We start from the raw sequence: 20,778 nt of genomic DNA, 5'->3' as shown, positions 1-20,778 counted from the left end.
TTTTCTACTTAATCTGCCTTGCAAATTCTTTGTCTTTGAAATAGCAGTCCTGAAATGCAATGACTGTAAACATTATTTATAAGTTATGCTTTTTTTTATTTCGATATTTAAATATGTTTGTCTTCAGGTTATAACCTTAAAAGGAGATCTGTATATATATTTTTGCTATGTATTTATGTTTGGTTGCATTTTGATTGTATATTTTGCATTGATTTAAAATATTCTGTATCAAGTACATTGTGACTACTGGATATGCCTAGAATTTTCTGTTAAAAATATAACAGTTAAATTTCTGTTGTACCTAGTTATGCTTGTCCGTTGTGTTTTTAATGCTGCAGGAAAACTCATAAGCAGCCTTCGAAGTATCTGGTCAAAGTAACAGATAATCCTGAGCAAATAAATGCATGCACTCTTCTAAAACCATAAGATGATTGTTCATAGATGATATGATACATTGGCTTCCCCCATTTTCTACTTTGTTTAAACAAACAGAACACTTGGACTCCCATTTATCATTCAAAACATTTCAAGTAAGATCTGTAACAAATGATGTGCAGCAGAGAGCTACTTCTTCAGAGCTCTTCCGTTTTGTTCCCTTCCACTGTCCCATCAAATAATATCCCATAGCTACTGGGGAGGCATGGCCTTCTTGAATATGTTGGTGGTTCTCTGCAATCCATGAAATTTTTGTAAGCTTATTAGTTCCATGGTTGGGATGGTACTTCCCAACAGCCAAATTCTGCCCTTCATAGCAATTACAGTATATCAGTTGCACGCAAATGCTCCCACTGAATCACTCTGGACATGAGATGTCCTAGAAGACCTGAAATACTTTGCTTCTATATATTTCAAGCGTCTACTTTCTTTGCAACAATTCGCCACGTACATAAATCATACTACACCATAAACTTTGGTATAGTGCAAAGTGGAGCCAAACAAACCATATACTATCCTGGGTGAACCCACAGTTCTACACAGCTTTCTAGGAAGAAAAGGAGTGATTACCCAGAACTTTGTTGCGATTAACCATCATTGCCTAAGATTAAGTTCTATTTAACTGAAAATCCTTGTTTCTAACTCTGAAAAAGTGCCTCCATACATAATGGCAACGAATGAAGCTGCCTATTAGAATGGCGCATGGTTCAGTTTGTCAATCTGTGATGCAGTCTTCCCTCTAGGAATACTTATGAATCTCTAGTTTCCTTTTCTCTCCCTGCTCCCAATATTGTCTGTTTGTCCTCCGTTAATCCAGACAACGCAACAGAGCTTAGCATTTATGTCCTGATTCTGGATCCCTCCTTCCCTTCTTTCCTTGATGATTCCATGACTTTCTTCCTTTCGGAAGAAGATGGGGCAGGGCTGTTTGAAATGCTTCCATGCCACTTACACATTCAACTATCAGAAGGAATAAAAAGAATGTTTTACAGTCAATTATCACAAAGTTATAATTTATTGAGTTTAAGGCACTTGGGGTGCTGAGGTGTCAACTGATTGTAAGGCATACAGCTTAGTCCAGAGTTCATTTAGAAATACTCCGTCTCATGCCGTTACTACAACATCCTCATCTTCTGTTTTGTTGGTGGAAAAGCTTTGAGATGTTTCTGCAGAGATCCTCTTGTAATTAGTGTGGAATGTAATGATAAAGAAACAGCATGTCACAGTGCTGATTCCAGCCATCACTAGTGTTGCATCTATAAGAAAAAAAATGGATATTCTCCATCATTTGAAAATATCTGAAATATATAGAAACAAAACCCAATAGTTCTTAAACCACGTTTAAATAAGTTCCACTTAGCTACCTATGGTATCTCAGTGGGAGGAGCAATGCATACAACTAGAATATATTGCATACTTAAAACTACGGGGATTTTACCCAAATCAGTTGAAGTCTGAATTATTATCACTGAGCTAGTATTAGTATTTTGTAAAACAACATATGCCTAAAGAAACTTACTAAAATTGCAGAACGAGAAAGTCATTTAACCAAAGATACAATGATACACAATAATGTCCTGTTTGAGATTTGATGAACAAATCAAAATAAGTTCATCAAATAAGACACACAAAACAAGTCTATACATCTGCAACGCTGACACACTAAACCCAGACTAGACAACATTTTGGCACCAAGGCCACATTTCCTAATTTTGGGCAAACCAAAAGCTGCTGATGGAGAGTGGGTGAAGCTATCATAAATGTTAGTGTGGCCAACAATTCCTCAGTCAAGGAATTACCAAGTGAAACAAACAATAAACACCAACCTAATCAACTACGAAGAAGAAAACAAAACTCCCACCAACATTGATAGAGCAAACCACAACCAAGCTCAGAGTGCACCATAGGGTCACCATTCTCTCCACTTTTTAAATAAGGAGCTTGGAGGGTTTTTTAAAAAAAACTATAACAGTTTAATAGAATACCATACAATTATTTTGTACCATCAAACTTAAGTAGCTTGATCAAAGAAGCTGCTGGGACCCTCAAAAGGAATTGGGGTTGCACACCTGGATGATTGCCCAGAGATGGTTTAAACCAGGGGGCCCCAAACCTGGCAACTTTAAGACTTGTGGTCTTCAACTCCCAGAATTCCTCAGCCAGGATAGCTGGCTGAGGAAATCTGGGAGTTGAAGTCCACAAGTCTTTAAAGGTGCCAAGTGGGGATCCCTGGTACAATAAGATGAAAGAAGTTTGTCTTCTGTCCTGGTAACAGACATGTTATTGATTTCTTTTATATCCCACCTTTATTATTTTTATCAACAACTCAAGACAGGATATATTTAATACTCTTTCCTCCTCCTATTTTCCCTATAGAAACAACTTGTGAGGTGAATTGGGCTGAGACAGTGTGACTGGCCCAAAGTCATCTAGCCAGCTTTCATGGCTAAGATAGAACGAGAGCTCACAATCACCTGGTTTATAGTCTGGTGCCTAGTTTCATCCAAGGCAAATAGCAGTCAGAGTGGATTTGGGGTAGAAAACCAATACAGTCATTTTCCTAAGATCCTTGATTACTTCATCCGTCCCCAATAAAAGTCAATAGACTAAGCCATTAAAAAAAAGCCCATGAGCACTACTAGGATTTCATTCAACTTTAGGCCTCCCTGATGCTGGCAAAGAATCTGCTGGCAACTTTAGTCCAAATGTTCATGTGCCAACAAATCATTCAAAGGGACATACTTACTTGACCAATCCATTGGAGGACCTAAGGATGCAGCACAAGTGGAGAAAGGGGCATTCTTTTTTTCCACAGCCAGGTTCTGGAAGAGTAGTATGAAGAGAACTGCTAGGATCTGGCTGTTGAAACAAAACTGACTGTTACCCATCTGATGATAACATCTCAAATATACCTACTTCGAAGCAAGATTTTCAGCTTTCACAACCAAGATCTGCTTTGGGGCTTAAAATAGACTTTCAGGATGACCTAACTCAGGGGTTGGCAACCTTAAACACTCAAAGAGCCACAAAGGTCCTAACCAGAAGCCTCCCATTCAATTCTAGAGCCAATCAAAAGTCTGTAGTGTCTCCTCCTAGCGCGGCATCCTTTTTCCTCTGCCTGTTCTAACCAAAATCCCTAACAACTGTGAAGCTGACCGGTGACAGGGAACCGCAGAGAGGAATGAAAGAGCCGCATGCGGCTCCAGAGCCGCAGATTGCCCACCCCTGGCCTAGCTATTGATCTACTGTAGAATCTAACCTAGTTTTTTTTTCCTTAGCTGGCATCAATAAGACTGCATATTCCAAAATTTCTAGCTACCACAGCCAAACAAGAATGCACTGAATATATATATATATATATATATATATATATAAAAATTATGAAGCAGGGGAAGAGTTTGAAAAACATAGCTTTTCTTAAGCCACAAGAATACTGTTCTTTTGGTGGGTATATTACTACTAGAACTGGTGACTGTAATTAAACAAAACAGAAAACATGCACAAAGCAACTACAGTAACCAAGGAAATCACACTTTCCTAATAAGAATTCTTGCACTGTCCCTCCGTGAAGTCTTTTCTACTTGAACGAACACAGCCTTTTCTTTTCTTCAACCTTGTGTAACTTGAATAAAGTACCTGTTTTGTAACACAGCTTATGCATTTTGATTTATATGTAGCAGAGAGATGAGAAATAAGAGTTTAAACAAAGGCAAAGAGGAAAGAGCCGTTCCCTCTTGGGAAACATTTAATGGCTCTATTCTGCAATGTCCTGCACTATTGTGCACAAATCCTTTTAGAAATGATTTTGTTTGGCTTCACTTCCAAAGTGTGGAAGAAAAACAAGTTATTTAAATTTATTAGTGATTTTCCAGGATTTGGGCAATTCTGACTCCTACTGGCTTCAAAGGCAAAAAGAATCATTGCTCCTGGAAATCATATATTCATTTAGTGTTTCTCAAACTTGCCAACTTTAAGATACACAAACTTCCTCAACCAGCATTTTTCGTTGAACAGCCTAAAGCCCAAGGGTCTTGGTTCACATGTGATGCTGGGCCATAAACTATTATTTGCTAACCACAATGGCTGGAATTAACATCACACTAAACTCAACCCAAATCAAGTGTCCTAAAGCCCAGTAAATGAGTCCAGTTATTGCCTAGAGAAGATCAATTTCCATTTTCCATTTCCAATTTCAATTACCATGTGTCCCCGAAAATAAGACCCTGTCTTTTTTTTTGCCACCAAAAAAGGCACCCTGTCTTATTTTCAGGAGATGTCATCCACTGACTAACCTCACTTATGAGCATCGCTCCTGGCCTACTTTTCGCTGTTAGAGGCCTTCAGAAACTTCCTGTTCTGCAACCGGCAAGGCTTTCCTGAAGGCCTCTGCAGCCAATAACCAAGCTCTGGGTCGATCCAGAGCTTTGTTATCAGCTACAGAGGCCTTCAAGAAAGCCTTGCCAGCCTTGCAGACCTACAGAAAAAATGGGCCAGCAAGGCAGGTGTCGGGGTGTGCGAGGCCTGGCTACAACTGTCCAAAGGTAAGTAGGAGGACATCTCCACCACCCCACATTCTCACCCTAGCTTAATTTTTACCCATGCACCCTGGAGTGGGCGGGATCTTAATTAGGGCTTATTTTGGGAGTAGGGCTTATATTGGGCACGTGTAAAAATCAAGCTAGGACTTACTTTCAGGGTAGATTGTATTTTCAGGGAAACAGGGTACTTGAATGAATCTATTTATCTACCTGGTCACAAAAATGATCCCTGATGATGTTCCTTCTCCCACAGGATAAGAGCATTCAACGTTTAGTTCCATCACGATGGGATAGATAGAAAATCCAAAAAGCCCAAAAAGACTGCTGAATATTGCCACAGCGTAGGTTTGCTCTCTCATCTGAGATACCTACAGGAAGAGAAGAGAACATAACCATAGCAAATGGGGAAGTCTCTACAGCTTTATGTCCAGCAGATATTCCTGCCACCCAGAGCCACGCTACGCATTTATATCTGAGTATGGCAAATTAGGCAATGCTGTTCTCCAGTTTCTCTCTGACAACTAATGCAACCATTTAGATTTACTTCTTTAGATAATATTTAATTTGAGGGATTGGCAACTCCTGAGTCAACAAATCCATGCCTTTTTTTCTAGACAAAAGTTTTGAAAGTGGTTAGCCATTGCCTATTTCCTAGCACCTGGTCCATGGTCACCCAACTGGCTTTGTGCCTAAATTAGGACTAGAATTCACAGTCTCCTGGTCTCAAGACTAGTGGCTTAACCGTTATACCAAAATTGGCTCTCTCTTTAGGTAAACTAAACATGAAAAGCAACATGGAACTTTCAACAGGGAATTTTGGGAAGTGAAGCCCCATTTCTTTTTGAAGATGCAAAGTTGGGAAGTCAGTTCTACAAAAATAATAGTTTTTAAAGCAGTAATAAGTGATTAAGACCCACAAAATATGTCTTGGCATTAGTTCAACCACCAGTATGCTCATGAGAACTTTTATACTAGTTAAAAGTTTGTAAATAAAATGGAATGATTAGATGGTCATAAGAAATATTGACATGGGTTCAGTTTTTATTTCTCTATTCCGCATTTCTACTCATTTTATTTTATCCTCCTAAGACTTCAGTGAGATAGTTTGGGATCAAAGAAGTGCAATGATTCTACTTACTCTATCTTCAAAATATTCCTCTGATCTCCTTCTCCAGTATCAGAGTGAAAGTGAAAATATTTCAACCTTAATTATACCTCTTGGCACTGGAGGGATTAAGTGTTAATCAGTCCTTACTTAAATATCTATGGTTACATGGAAAACACACTTCTGTTAATAATCACATTGTAAGATTTAGATGATTAACTATTGCTTAGAGGACGGGATTTATTTAACTGAAAGGTTCATTTTCTCTACAGAAGGGTAGACAGAAGCATTATTTCAGTTTCAAAATATATTTACCACTGCAAATCCAATGCAAGTCAAAGCAGATAGAACAAAACTGATTTTGGTAGTTTCCGTAAACTTCTTTGTCCTATCTACATAAAGTCCAAGAAAGAAGGCACCAATGAGCCCAAATATAATGAACAAGGCTCCAGTCAAACCTGCAAAAAACTGTACAAGATATTGAATTAGGGCACATAGTTGAATAATTTTAAGAATAAAGGGTAGTACTCTGTTTTTTCTTAATTACTGGATTTATGACTAAAATTATAACCACCAAGCTGGTAACAATTTTAGAAACACCTGTACATTGAAGGAACTAGATACCTCGGATCTCCAGTTCTGTTACTTCAGTTCTAAAGTATTGAGATAAAGTATTGAGAAAGTATAAAGTATAGAGCTGTGATGGTGCAGTAGTTAGAATGCAGTATTGCAGGCTAATTCTGCCGACTGCCGGGAGTTCGATTCTGACTGGTTCAGGGTTGACACAGCCTTCCATCTGTCTGAGATCAGTAAAATGAGGATCCAGATTGTGGGGGGTAATATGCTGACTCAAAACTGCTTAGAGAGGGCTGTAAAGCATTATGAAGCGGTAAATAAGTCTAAGTGCAATTGCTATTTAAATGTGTATCTCTGTACGTATATAATACATCTAGAAGAATGAGTTCAGTAATTCAAGTTAGTGATATTGGTAATATATTGAAACCCGGAAATTAGGGGAAATTCAAAAGGAAAATAGAAGCCTCATAAGTCTTATAACTGATTATCAAGAGAGATCCTGGGTTCAGCTAAGTGATCTGTGGTTAACCTCCCAGTTTTAATGTCCTAAGAACTGGAAAGGCTAGATATTATCTTTTGAGGGAAACTTTGGATCTTCATTTTATGGGTGATTTTGAAATGCAGGGCACACAGCTGAAACATGTGGCACAATTTCTGAGCACAATATAATATAATACTCCATACAATACATTTTATGACATTGACAAAAAAGGAGAAAAACTTGATAACAAAAGTGCTCATGCAATTAAACCGATATTATCAGAATTCTATTTCGCAAATACATTAGTTAAGCAAAACTTAACCACAACCAGAGAAATAAAAGTCACAGCGATTAGACAATAATAACTGCAAATAAAATGAATTCAGCTGAGTAGATGGTGGGCTATTGGCTGCAACCAGGAATCTTTGGCAGTAAAGACAATCTAACAAAATACTCCTTAATGTTTCGATAACTTCACCTCAATGGCAGAAGTTATTTATTTAAATCAATGTTTTCTCAAATTTGGCAACTTTAAGATGTGTGAACTTCAATTCCCAGAATTCCATGGCTGAGATATAATGCCCTTCCAATGTCTTCCCTGAATTTGGGAGCGGTTATTGAAGTTAGATCTCTTGCCAGCTTACAAAGTAGAACTAGCGGACCGGATCTTGCACCGTCAAGATCGCAATATAGCTTCTGGTAAGAGAAGGGGAGGGATCCTAATTATTTATGTACGTAAAGACTGGTGCACAAACAGTAAAATAACAAACAGCCATTGCTCACCAGATTTAGAGGCCATGACTGTTCAGTGTAGACCATTTTATCTGCCACGGGAGCTAACAGTAATTACCATCACTGCTGTATATTTACCTCCAGATGCTAATGTTAGCATGGCGCTCAGTCACCTTCAAGACATAATTACCATGCAACAGAGAGCTCATCCTGAGGGCGTTCACATCATTGCTGGGGATTTCAACAGAGCATGCCTAAAAACTGTGCTCCCCAAACTTTACCAACATGTTAAGTGCCCAACCAGGGGAAAAAACACACTTGATCATGTATATTCAAATATTAAGCATGCTTATAGAGCAAAACCTCTTCCCCGCTTAGGACAATCAGACCATTTCACCCTGCTTTTACTACCAGCCTACACTCCCCTTAAGAAGAGAAAAAAAACCTAGCAGTCAAACTATTAGATGCTTGCCTGAAAATGCCCTCTCTCAGCTTCAGGATTGTTTTTCCTGCACACATTGGAGCATCTTCAAACAACAGGACTTTGAGTTATACACAGAGACTGTGCTTTTCTACATGAAGACCTGTGTAGAAAATGTCACTGTGGACAAACGCATACGGACCTTCCCAAACAGGAAACCCTGGATGACCAGCGAAGTCTAGGCTCTCATCAGGGCCCGTGATCTGGCTTTTAGAGCAGGTGACACCTCACAGTACAGCACTGCCAGAGCTGAGCTGAGAAGGGGCATCAAACATGCTAAGGAGATGTATAGGAGGAAGGTTGAGGGCCACTTTACTGACAGTGACCCATGGCAGATGTGGAGGGGGATACAGGCCCTGACCAGCTATAAAGGCCAGGACCCAACAAACAGCGAGAGCAGTAGCACTCTGGCAGAGGAACTAAAGAGCTTTTTTGCACGCTTTGAGACCACCAAGAACCTGGACATACTGCCTCACAAGGACCATGACGCTGCACCTCTCTCTCTTCAGGTGCATGAGGTGAGAAAAACACTGAGAGCAGTAAATCCCAGGAAAGCTGCAGGGCCTGATGGCATTCCTGGTGCAGTAATTAAAGCGTGTGCTGACCAGTTGGCAGAAATACTTACAGAGCTGTTCAATCTATCTTTAACACATGCCATCATCCCACAATGCCTGAAGGCTGCAACCATCATCCCCATTCCCCAAAAAACAAATATAAACACTCTCAATGACTATAGGCCCATAGCATTAACAAGCTCCGTTATGAAGGTTTTTGAGTGACTAGTTGCACAGCACATCAGAGACTACCTCCCGCCCTCCTTTGATCAACATCAGTTTGCTTATAGAGCAAACTGATCTACAGAGGATGCTGTGGCCATCACACTTCATAGAGCACTGAGTCATCTGGAGAACAAACAGAGCCATGTGAGGATGCTCTTTGTGGACTACAGCTCTGCGTTTAACACTATCATCCCAGATATACTAGTAACCAAACTGTATAATCTGCAGGTCCCCACCCCCACGTGCTCTTGGATTAAGATTTTTTTGACAAACAGACCACAGTCTGTTAAACTTGGCCCCCACCTTTCTTCCACTATTACACTCAGTACTGGTTCCCCCCAGGGTTGTGTCTTGAGCCCCCTGCTATATGCCTTGTACACCTTTGACTGCTCACCAAGCCACGCAACAAACAACATCATAAAGTTTGCGGACGACACGACCGTGATTGATCTCATCTCCAGAGAGGATGAAGACAGCATATAGGGAAGAAGTAGAGAACCTGTCTATCTGGTGTTCAAAGAACAATCTGTCACTGAATGTCCATAAAACTAAAGAACTGATTATGGACTTCAGGTAACATGGACAGGACCATGCCCCACTCATCATCAACGGAGAACGAGTGGAAAATGTCCCTATGATCAGATTCCTTGGCATCCATATTTCAGCTGATATCTCCTGGTCCCCTAACACCAAGGCCATAGTGACGAAGGCTCAGCAGCGGCCGCACTTCCTGCGGGTTCTCAGGAAAAACAATCTGGATAAGAAGCTGTTGCTGGCTTTCTATAAAGCCTCTGTGGAGAGCACTCTGACATATTGTCTGGATGTGTGGTATGCAGGCTCCACAGTTGAGGACAGGAAAACTGTACAACGGGTGATAAATACAGCTCAAAAGATCATTGGTTGCCCTCTGCCCTCCCTGGAAGACTTAGCCAGGTCCCGCTGCCAAAGCAGAATCAAGACCATTATAGAAAACCCCTCACACCCTGGCAATTATCTTTTTGACCTGTTGCCGTCTAGATGGCGTTTTAGGTCAATAAAATCCCACATCACTAGACTAACAAATAGTTTCTTTCCCTGGGCCATCCGAACCGCAAATAAACACGAAGTCACTACCTCATTAAGATGTGAAAAGATGTGAAATCTCCATACCCCATTCAGATGTATAATAACATATTGCAGTACATACAATCCATCTCTTGTGTATTATACTCGGCTAAGCGTTACAGTCAGTGTTGGATGTACATTTTGTGTATATTCGTAGATATTGTACTCTCACATTGCAAATGGAGACGTGAGTACTCTATCTTTCTTATCTTCATTTTTAAATGCTTTGGTTTTATTGTATTGCGAACAGTTGCTGGGGTGCATCCACAGTTTCGTTGTACTCATACAATGACAATAAAGTTCTTCTCATTTTAATTCTAATTCAAAGGGGGGGAAATAACTGTGAAGGTACAAATGTTCAGGTGGGCCAGCCAGATCTAATTGGCTTTCAGATGTACAGTATGCTGATTAAGAGCTGTGCTGGATGTTTTTATTCCATCCCTGGAATTTCTGCAGGTGGAAAACCAGCGTTTCAAATGCTCAGACAAGGTCTTACTCTCGGGTGAAACAAGACATCAATTAAAATCGGAGTGCCCAAATTCACAGGATGGGGGTGTGTGTGGCAAAAATCACTTAATCAATACGAGAAGATGCATTTCATTTCAGCCAGTGAACGTGACCAGCTTAAAACAAGCTATAACAAAATTCACCCTGGTAAATGTAATGTATTTAAAGTATGTAACCCAATGCAGAACTGCACTGTTGAAATGCAAATTAGGAACTAAAGGACACATGGTCTAAAGACGTTCCCCAAAATTAATGATAAGTGAATTCTAAAACTTCTAAATACTAACTCTAAATTCTAAAACTAGATTCTCAGTCTGTTGTAAACCAGTAAATTAACAATGTAAAAAAGAATTGCACTATAAAACCTAGCGATCTAAAAACTCAGTAATAAGTTACAGTGAATAGTTCGTTCATGCAGGACCAAATATTAGAGTAAATACGAAGAGGTTACTCATGGAGACTAGAGGTCATCAAAATCTTGCTACAGTAGGTGTAATACTGTATAGCTTTTCTTGGTAAGAAAAAGTTAACAAGCAACAACAAAGGGAAAATAAATACTTGAGGTTCTTTACAGAGGTTGTGTCCATGCGTGAAGGTGCATTCATCTGAGTCCATCAACTGAACCGAACCTGTTCTGCATGAGAACAGGTTTGACTAGCTTTGAGCATCTGAATCAGAAGGAAAACTATTGTTGAAATGGAGAGATTAGTAAATGGATATAATTACCTGGTTTCTATTTAGGCTGATCAAAGTATATTTGGATATACTTCGGTATAAGGTCTCTTAGTATCAAAAGGCCTTTTTCCGATAACTCTCTCAGCTTGTGCAAATTTGACAGAATGTAGGAAATCAAGAGGGAGGCCGCACGATGGAAGTTTCCTAACAATTGTCTGAGCCCAAGTGGATTGGAATTTATTCAATAAAAGAAATGAGATCAACTCTACTGGGAAATCATGTCATTTAAGCCAGTAATTGAAAATTAATAAGCAGGCTGTTTCCTCAACCCTCATTTGGCCAGCTTCAAGCCTCAGAATAACCTTGGATATGCATTTTGGAGCTCTGAAACACAGCTCTGTTAGACTATGTGTGCCCTACTTCTATCAGCCTATATAGGAAGGTCTATAGGGGACCCATAAAGCAAACAAGCCAACAATTTGACTGCAAATAACTTTTAGAGCTGTGGAGATGCATTTCCTGCCTTTTATGTGAAAAAAGAAACTGAGGAGACCCTTGGTGGTTTTCGGAATAAAATAAAATATTTTTCCAATAGAAGACCTGATTGGTTTTGTTTTGCTTTATTGTTGAACAATTTGACACTATTAACTATTACCAACATACAAGTTATCTAATTCTGCTCTTATGGTTGCCCTCTACTGCTGATGTATCATCTTAAAGAAATTATTTATTTGCTTATCGTATTTATATGCCACTCATCTCACAGTTCGAGGCAGGCCAGTTATGCAACTGAACAGAAGAATAAGAACAGAAGAACAGAACCAAACTTAATAAGTGCCTTTCAAGGGTCAGGGTAAGTCTCCCATTCTCCTTTCCCCGCCAGACTCTTCAAATTAAATGTCCCGAGGGAGCATGGACAATTTGGAGAGGACATAGCCCGTGCAACCATTCATCACACGTTTCAGCATGAGAAAAAAGTACTTCCTAGTTTTCTACCTGCACTGCTTCTGCAACTGCCATGTATTAGAAAGAAACCTTCCAAGTTGGTGAGAGGGCTGAAGCAGGAAATTAGTCTGGACCCATGAAGTAAATACAAGAGGGGCAAAGGTCGAACTCCCACTGAATACCTTTAAACCTTATCTAGTCTTTACCAGGCGAAAGCTGTCAAGTCTGGGGAGATTCCTGTGCAACAGGCACACAACAATAAAGCAGTCAGTTTGAACTCCACAGGCATGGGCCTGGTTATTTGCACCAGACAGCATGTGATAGCTTGCTTCCTTATCTCACAACCCAACCTCTCCAAGTTCCCGGGTTGTCTTAGCTTCTCCTGCCAATCAATGCCATGTTGGCACAGACACATAAAAAGAAGAAGGGACTTACGTTGGAATATCCATTGACGCAGAGGATCTGTTCCAACAGAGAACTGAGACATGTGAAGAGTGCTATCCCCGTGCCAAAGCAGAGGTTCAGGATGATGTAAGGCTTATTTCGGCTGAGCTGGAGCAAGGGCAGTAAGAGAGAGTTGTCAAAACACAGCACATTATCCAAGGTGCTAGTAGAAGTTTTACTTATTTCAATATTAAAATGGATATGCCACTCATCTCACTTTACAATGACTCTGGGCGGCTTATTATTACAATTACAAATATAAAACTAATTCAAAGGTGTTGCTGGATTTGCATGTTGTGTTTCAGGACTTCTGATTTGCAAGGCTAATGTTCAGAAACACAGTGTTTGAGTTCCAGAGGAATGCCACTTTAATGTGTGCAAGGGATGTCACGGCACACAGTGTGCCATTTCTGCTTCCATTGTGCTGACCACCCTGCTTCTACTGCAGACACCACTAGGCATTTTATCGACTCCTAAAGGCCTTTGGTCTCATTCAGCACAGAATAGAACGGAATAGAAATAGAGTAGAGTAGAATAGAGCAGAATAGATGCTGGAAGGGACCTTGGAGGTCTTCTAGTCCAGTCCCCTGCTGTAGCTCTATCCCAATTTCAGACAAGTGGCTGTCCAGTGATGAAGCACCCACAACTTCTGGTGGCAAGCTGTTCCACTGGTCAATTGTCCTCCCTGTTAAGAAGTTTCTCCTTAATTCCAGGTTGTTTCTCTCTTTGATTAGTTTCCAGTCATGGACTGATTCCTTAAACACCGACAAAGGTAGTCAACCAGGCTACCTAGCAAGAAGGATACTTTTTTTGTTACCATATAACCTAGGTTTGGTTTTACACACACACACGCATGCGCACAAAATTTATATACCATCCATCTGGCTGTTCAGGGCAACCGTATATACAGATAATAGCCCTTGACAGCAACCTGGACTGTAATAGAGCCCAGAATTACAGTAGTAAATTGTGCCAGTCATTCAGGGGGCCATCATGCGACACACACCCACCCCACGCACACCTGATTTTATAACCTTTTTTTGCAAATGAATGTAGTAGTCATTAAGTTCTGGGGGTACCCATCATGGAACTGCTTGATTAACCTATGCGCCTTTACATCCCAGCTCTTGACCAGTGGTGGGATTCGAAATTTTTTTTACTACCGGTTCTGTGGGCATGGCTTCGTGTGCATGGCAGGGGAAGGTTACTGCAAAATCCCCATTCCCTCCCCACCCCACTAACCTGCTTTTCAGTTCTGTTCTCCTGTGCTGGGCAACCAAAGAAGAGCCAGCTGGGACTTGGGAGGCAGAGAAGAGATGGGGTCGGGGCCAGTCAGAGGTGGTATTTTCCAGGTCTCTGAATGATTCAAATTTTCCGCTACCAGTTCTCCAGAACTGGTCAGATCCTGCTGAATACCACCTCTGCTCTTGACCCAAGTGGCCTCCTAGAGGAGGGGTATCCCTTCTACTGCACCAGGTACTGCAGTCTACTCCTGAGCCATTTTGAATCCAGAACCTTTTTTAAATCTCATAATATGTCTCCCAACGCACCGCTATTGGTTTTGGGGCTTCCCAATCTACCGGTCTAATCAGGGAGCCTACCGATGGCTTTTGTGAAAGACTGGATGCACTTTCCCTAGCAGGCAGGGGAGGCTACTCTGTACCATAAGAGGGTTATTCCCTTTCACTATGGGGAAAGGCCCACCTGCCTCGGAGTTTTGCTTGCTATGGGACTGTTCCTTGAAACTCTGATACAGACACCATGGTCGCTAAGTGAACCCACTGTTTGCAATGGCTGTTCTTTTTTTTTTAAACTGGAAGAAAACGGCCAAACCGTCTTTTTGGTTTCCAGCACAAAAAAAATGCCTCACAAATTGCAGTCACGTGAGCAGGAGACTCTGCCATTGGCTGTACGTATGGGCTGCTTGCCCAGTATCCAAATGCGATCACATGACAGATGGGTGGCTCTTGTAACGGGTCGAAAGCAGGGGTGGGATGCTACCGGTTCTATGGAGCCGGTAGCTCTGAAGAGCAGCAGACACCAAAACGGTTCTGTGTTTGCTGCTGTTTGGCCGGCCTGCCCGCCCGGGCTCTTACCTGTCCTTTATTTCCTGCTTTTTCAACCTCAGTTGCTTTGCGTGGCATAGCTGAGGCTGAAAAAGCAGGAAAAAAGAGGCTTTTCAAACGCTGCGCATCTGCACGCAATGCTTTTCAGCTGTCCGGGCGGCACAGCCTAAGGTTGTTTTACACACGCGCACAGCAAAATGTAGTCCCTGAACTGGTAGTAACACCAGTTGAATCCCACCCCTGGTCGAAATTCCCTTTTGTGGGGCAGGGGGAAATGCATCACAACTTTGAATATTTCTTGACCAAGAACTACCTGTAACTACAGGGGCAATCCCCCAGTTTATTCCTTTGCTTTGCTTGCATCTTACCATTTTCAAACCTTCACAGAAAGTTGGTGAGTTTAAATGGTCAGCACTCGCTGACGGGGGAGTTGGAGGGACACTACTGCAAACGCCGACAGTGGACAGGAGGCAGCCAAGGATCGCGGGCGCTGCAGACACCCCAACCTGTAAAACAGGCACCCGGCCAATTTTTAAAAAACATCAGCAATTCTGCAATTTGCCTCCCCAAAAACAGATAACCTCGTGCTCAATACTACGTGAAATTTCATGATCATTTACCAGTAAAGGGATATCTTTCACTTCTGGAGCAATTGTCGGTGACAATAGGTTAACTATGAGCATGCCCAATGGATTGGCTAAACGGAAATGCAAAAAGAAAAAAAAAGAGATGATTGGATATGATTTCACCAAAGTAACTGGAACACATTCAACATTGACAGGAGAACAAGTAGAATCCCTATCTGTTCCATACATGAAGCCACAATCTCTTCAGAAGCCTTTTGTTGGGAGCTTTTGCTTCGCTAGAAAGAAAGCAAACTGAGAAATGGGAATCTTGGGGTGGCCTCATTTTTCAAAAACCCCTCTAAATGGGCTTTAGGATTCTCATCAATGGCAGGCGAAGAGCTTTCTCAATTGTGCCACATGTGAGAAAGGGGCTGAGGCGCCTAACTCATCAAGTCAGCCCTTGTGATCGAACAATAATTTTTCAGGTCGAAGGCTGAACAAATCAGGCAGAGCCCTTCAATAGACAACTAGCAAACGAGGAAGATGGTTTTCAGTTTTAGTCATGATTTGACATTCAAATGTTGTGTGGCCAATTCTGGGAGATCCTACCTACAGAATGTATCAGGACATTGATATATCATCTTTTTTTTTGTTCTTCCTAAGGAGAATTATTCATTTATTCATAGTCAATGAGAACTGCTTAGGTAAGATACCGTGAAATAATTAAATAAAATTAATATTCAACTCAATTTACTTAGCAGCATGATTTCTGGAAAATATAGTATAGGTATACCTAGAATGCCAGATGGCATTCTCTCTCATGAATATAGATGAGTTATGCTTAACCTTTCTCATTTTAAATTCTGGGAGTTGCAGTTCACATATCTTAAAATTGCTGAAGCTGAGAAACGCTGTTCTAGACATTAGTGAACTGCAATTTCTATCTCTCAGCATAGCCAGCGGTGAGAAACACTAGAAGTCCTACTTCAGCAACATCTGGAGAGCCACAGATTCTCCACCCTACTTACATAGTTCAAAAGTCTAGTACGTACATCTTCACAAAACAGCCCTGTCCAGTAAGCTAGTAACAAACTCGTGCACTGACAATGGAAACCTCAACAGAGAAAGCATTGTGTTCCCCCAAGAAAAGTGACATCGGAAATCCAGGGCTCCCATCTTACTGCATCAGCTGTGGAATAACCAATGCCGGCTTAATTACTTACACATAGAGGCAATCATGTTGGCTGTGGCTCGTTGGTCTTCAGGGAACCATAGGGCTGCTAGCTTGGTTGGTGCAAAGATGATGAGTGGCTGGGCCCCAGCACAGAGGCACTGTCCTACAAGAAGGTAGACGTAGTTTAGGGAGCCTAAGCTCAGGCTATCGATAACACTGAAAGCACGAATGATGCTGCCCACCATGTTGAGCCAGGCGCAGAGTAGCACCTGCAAGAGAAAAAGCCACACAGCCAGTGTTAGCATGAATCAGTCTTCCATGACCTGGTCATAAGACTGAGTAACATTGCTAAAAAGGCCCTCCTGAGTTATATTTCCAAGTGTGCAATCAAGTACTTAATAGAAGGCTGCCTAATCTTTATATTAAATAGCATGAGACTGCTAGCCCATGGTGAAGCAGAGAATCTGGAAGATGGGCAGGGATATTCTGTCTCACCCAGCATAAATTCAAGTAGGTGGTGCTAATTAAACAAGTGGCATGCTGATAAATTGTATAACTACCATCTTATCTAGCTCTGCCTCTGCCGTGCCACTAGCTGCCAAATAACTGATTGGTATCCTAGGCTTTTGCAGCTCAACTGGCTTGTAAAATTCCAGAAAATTTAACAATTGCCTTTTATAAACCAGTATCAGTACATCACTGTACGTAAAGCATTCAAGGAATGACATCCCCCTCACAGAATTACATGGAAGTTGGTAAGGTGCTGGACGCTGTCCATGGTCCTAAAATGTCAAGACACTCCCAGATTATTCTCAATAGACATATTTTTGATATTAGTGAAAAAGAGACCATGCGCATGCAGGATGCCTTGCTCAACTGAAGCTGGATCAATGCCATTTGCAATTGTGTAAATAAACCCAAAAGTATAGTGTTAGCTGCAAGCAGGCTCTGTCCAAAAATACAGAATTTGCAGTGGGATGAACAGCTATCAAGGCATCTCCAAGGCAAAGTTATACGTTGACTATCAAAGATCAAGGGACACAGTGGCTCAGTGCTAAGATGCTGAGCTTGTCGATCAGAAAGTTCGGCAGTTCAGCATTTTGAATCCCTACCACTGTGTAACGGAGTGAGCTCCCGTTACTTGTCCCAGCTTCTGCCAACCTAGCAGTTCGAAAGCATGTAAAAATGCAAGTAGAAAAATAGGGACCACTTTGGTGGGAAGGTAACAGCGTTTCGTGCACCTTCGGTGTTTAGTCATGCCGGCCACGTGACCACAGAGATGTCTTTGGACAACGCTGTCTCTTCGGCTTTGTAACGGAGATGAGCACTGCCCCTTGAGCCAGAAATGACTAGCCTGTATGTGCGAGGGGAACCTTTACTTTTACCTTATCAATGATCAGTTTCAAACACAGTGAAATCATATGGGAAGACTCCAACTCCAAACCCATGGGCAGAAAAGAAATGGCAGCAAACCCAGATCACAATGTTACTGCTAAACAAACATGCGCACAAAACTTCCTTAAAGTCATTTTAAAAGATTGTGCAATACTGTGTCCTGGGCATGTTGAAAATAACATTTTCCAGCTCCATGGGAAAATCCCCATATCCCTGGCTGCTGAAGAATACATGTACAAAGGATCCTATCACATCTTTCAGGATGTACACCGAAGGTCAAAACTAGGTGAGGTCTTCAACTATTATGTCCATATTTGTACCCCCTAAAGGCTATAAACACAGGATAGGCTATAAATACTGTAAGCCAACCAACCAAATATATAAATAAATAAATAAATGCATCATGTTAATACTTTATTGAGTCTATTGCGCTGCACCTATCTTGAGATTCTAGTTCCCAGAACGTCTATCCATCCTATGCTGGCTGTGATTCTGTGCACAGAAATCCCAACATATATAAAAACCACCAGGTTGGGAAATGACAAACTAGAACCTTGATATTTTAACATTCCAGTATTAAAGTAGCAGTTTTTGAGTATTTAGTCGGGGGCTTTTTGATGTGATTCAGGTTTGAAGTGCGGGACTTTCTCCACTCTCCCAGTTGCAATGAATATCCGTAACACATTCCTCTCATGAACTAAATCAGGTGTCTCCAGACTTGGCCACTTTAAGACTTGTGGGCTTCAACTCCTAGAATTCTGGGAATTGAAGTCCACTTAAAGTTGTCAGGTTTGGAGACCCCTGAACTAAACTTCAGTATGTTTGCATGTGCGCATACAAACACGCAGTGAGACCTGTTTCATCAGAAAACTGAGTGGAGGAAAAAATCCAAACCAGATCTGAATTTAAATTTCTTTTCTTTCTTAATGTAAAGAAAAAGCACATATGATATTACGCTTCATGTTGCATCCATCTCTCCCTTCCTTTATGTCAAACGTCTCGTGGTGTGCACTGCTGTCTCCCTACCTTGCAATCTACCACATATCTCAGTGTCATGGCTTCCAGTTGTGTAGGGTCAGCAGTGAAAAGTGAGTTATCTGATTTTGGGGGAGCTCATTGGCCAGTTCTGATTTTCCAGTGAAGCAGACCCCACCAATTTTTGGGAAAATCCTCAAAACCCATTCTGAAGATCACGATAGGAAGAAAGCGACTCGGGCTCCTTTCCGTTCTCCTTACAGCGCATCTGAGTCCGATGGTGTCCAGAATCCATATTGCTAGAAGCCCCACAGGAACTGATACCACAAAATACACAATGGAGAGCCAGTTGACCATATCCAGTGAGGTATTGAATCGTTCAGCTGTTATGTCAGCCACTGGAGCAAACGTCAACCATAGCTAAAGAAAGGAAACGAGAAGAACAAAACATGCTTAAAACATTCAGGTATCCTTGTTTGTGAGTACTAAAATTTAGGCACCTTCTAAGCCAGGGGTGTCAAACTCAGTTTCATTGAGGGCCACATCAGGGTTGTGTTTGACCTGGGGGGGGGGCGGAGGGGCATGGCCAGATGGGCGTGGCCAGCTCAATGTCATTTGTGTCTGGGGCATCTATGGTGGCCCGGGCGGCCTCCCCAGGCTCAGTTTTTGGCTGACAGAGGCACTGTGGGCCAGTCCTTCTCTGTTTCCAGGGCGACCCCGCAGGCTAAATCTAAGCACACCACCTCATGGGCCAGATCCAGCCCGCAGGCCTTGAATTTGACGCCCCTGTTCTAAGCTATGTGTACTATGGTTTCTTACCTCTTGTATATAATATAATAACATAACAAAATATAATGCAACATTTTCAAGCACCCTATGTCATTTATCATCATCATCATCAGTTTCTTTTGGATGAATATTCAACAGCTCTGTGAAGAAAGTGCTGAAGACAGTTGACCACAAAAAGAAATACAACTCTGGACAAATTATTTAAAAGTAACTTTTCAACAACCTTAAAATGTATTAATTACAAACATAAAATGGTCACCGAGCATTATGGAAGCCTAAATTGAAAAAAACTGGTCTCAATGCCCTATTCAAATCCAGAGAGAGTGGAAACCAACTGCAATCAAAATAGAACTCTTACCTGAAATCCTATACAAGTATAGACAGAATATTCCCGATAATTAGTTGGCAAAGGACAGGCAGGTCATATCCAGGTAGCAAAAAAATCTAAAAGGCTGCTAGAAGGACCCAAAGAATAGCAATGTCTCAATTTTGCTGCTACCATATGGTGATCATTCAGATTTTGAAACTCAGAGATGCCTTATCCAGTACATTATTATTATTTTTTTGCATCAGAATTTTGGTTCTAGACTATAAGTGCAATCTGAAAATAGGCAGGTCTCTACGCACAGAAATTTAGATTAGATTAGATTAGATTTGATTTAACTTTATTGTCATTGCCATGGATACAGGCAACAAAATGCAGTTAGCCTTCAACCAGAAGTGTAATACAACAGTAAAATATAAATATATGTATACAAATATGCAAGGCATCTATGAATATGTCAATGGAAAACACAACAAAATGTATGTACACGAGCACACAAGGATAAGTGTGACTGCACATATATGAACATATACAACTGCACAAAATGTTTATGGACACACTGAATATAAGTACAAGTGCACAGAGAATTATACAAAATACATCATATATTATCAAGGGAAGCATCAGCATATGTGTGGGGACAAACAAACTGAGGAAGGAAACCGCTGTGTGGTAAAAGCTGTTCC

At 41.2% G+C, this 20,778-nt stretch overlaps 1 protein-coding gene across 1 annotated transcript in view; it reads right to left on the bottom strand.

Annotated features, from left to right (window-relative positions):
• Nucleotides 1-1,431: 1,431 nt before the first annotated feature.
• Nucleotides 1,432-20,778, bottom strand: part of SLC49A3 (solute carrier family 49 member 3) — a 30,971-nt gene continuing 11,624 nt past the window's right edge. The window contains exons 2-10 of the mRNA XM_026712743.2: nucleotides 19,240-19,398; nucleotides 16,658-16,877; nucleotides 15,489-15,565; nucleotides 15,237-15,374; nucleotides 12,794-12,910; nucleotides 6,394-6,546; nucleotides 5,184-5,341; nucleotides 3,182-3,294; nucleotides 1,432-1,691 (exon numbers count right to left, since the gene is read on the bottom strand). Of these exons, the coding sequence (XP_026568528.1) occupies nucleotides 1,540-1,691; nucleotides 3,182-3,294; nucleotides 5,184-5,341; nucleotides 6,394-6,546; nucleotides 12,794-12,910; nucleotides 15,237-15,374; nucleotides 15,489-15,565; nucleotides 16,658-16,877; nucleotides 19,240-19,398 (1,287 nt within the window). The 3' untranslated portion in view covers nucleotides 1,432-1,539. The remainder of the gene's footprint in view (nucleotides 1,692-3,181; nucleotides 3,295-5,183; nucleotides 5,342-6,393; nucleotides 6,547-12,793; nucleotides 12,911-15,236; nucleotides 15,375-15,488; nucleotides 15,566-16,657; nucleotides 16,878-19,239; nucleotides 19,399-20,778) is intronic.

Source organism: Pseudonaja textilis, chromosome 2, assembly GCF_049901715.1.
Source record: "Pseudonaja textilis isolate UNSWEBS1 chromosome 2, rPseTex1.2, whole genome shotgun sequence".
Classification (NCBI taxonomy): domain Eukaryota; kingdom Metazoa; phylum Chordata; class Lepidosauria; order Squamata; family Elapidae; genus Pseudonaja; species Pseudonaja textilis.
This window is presented reverse-complemented; position numbering and strand designations above follow the sequence as displayed.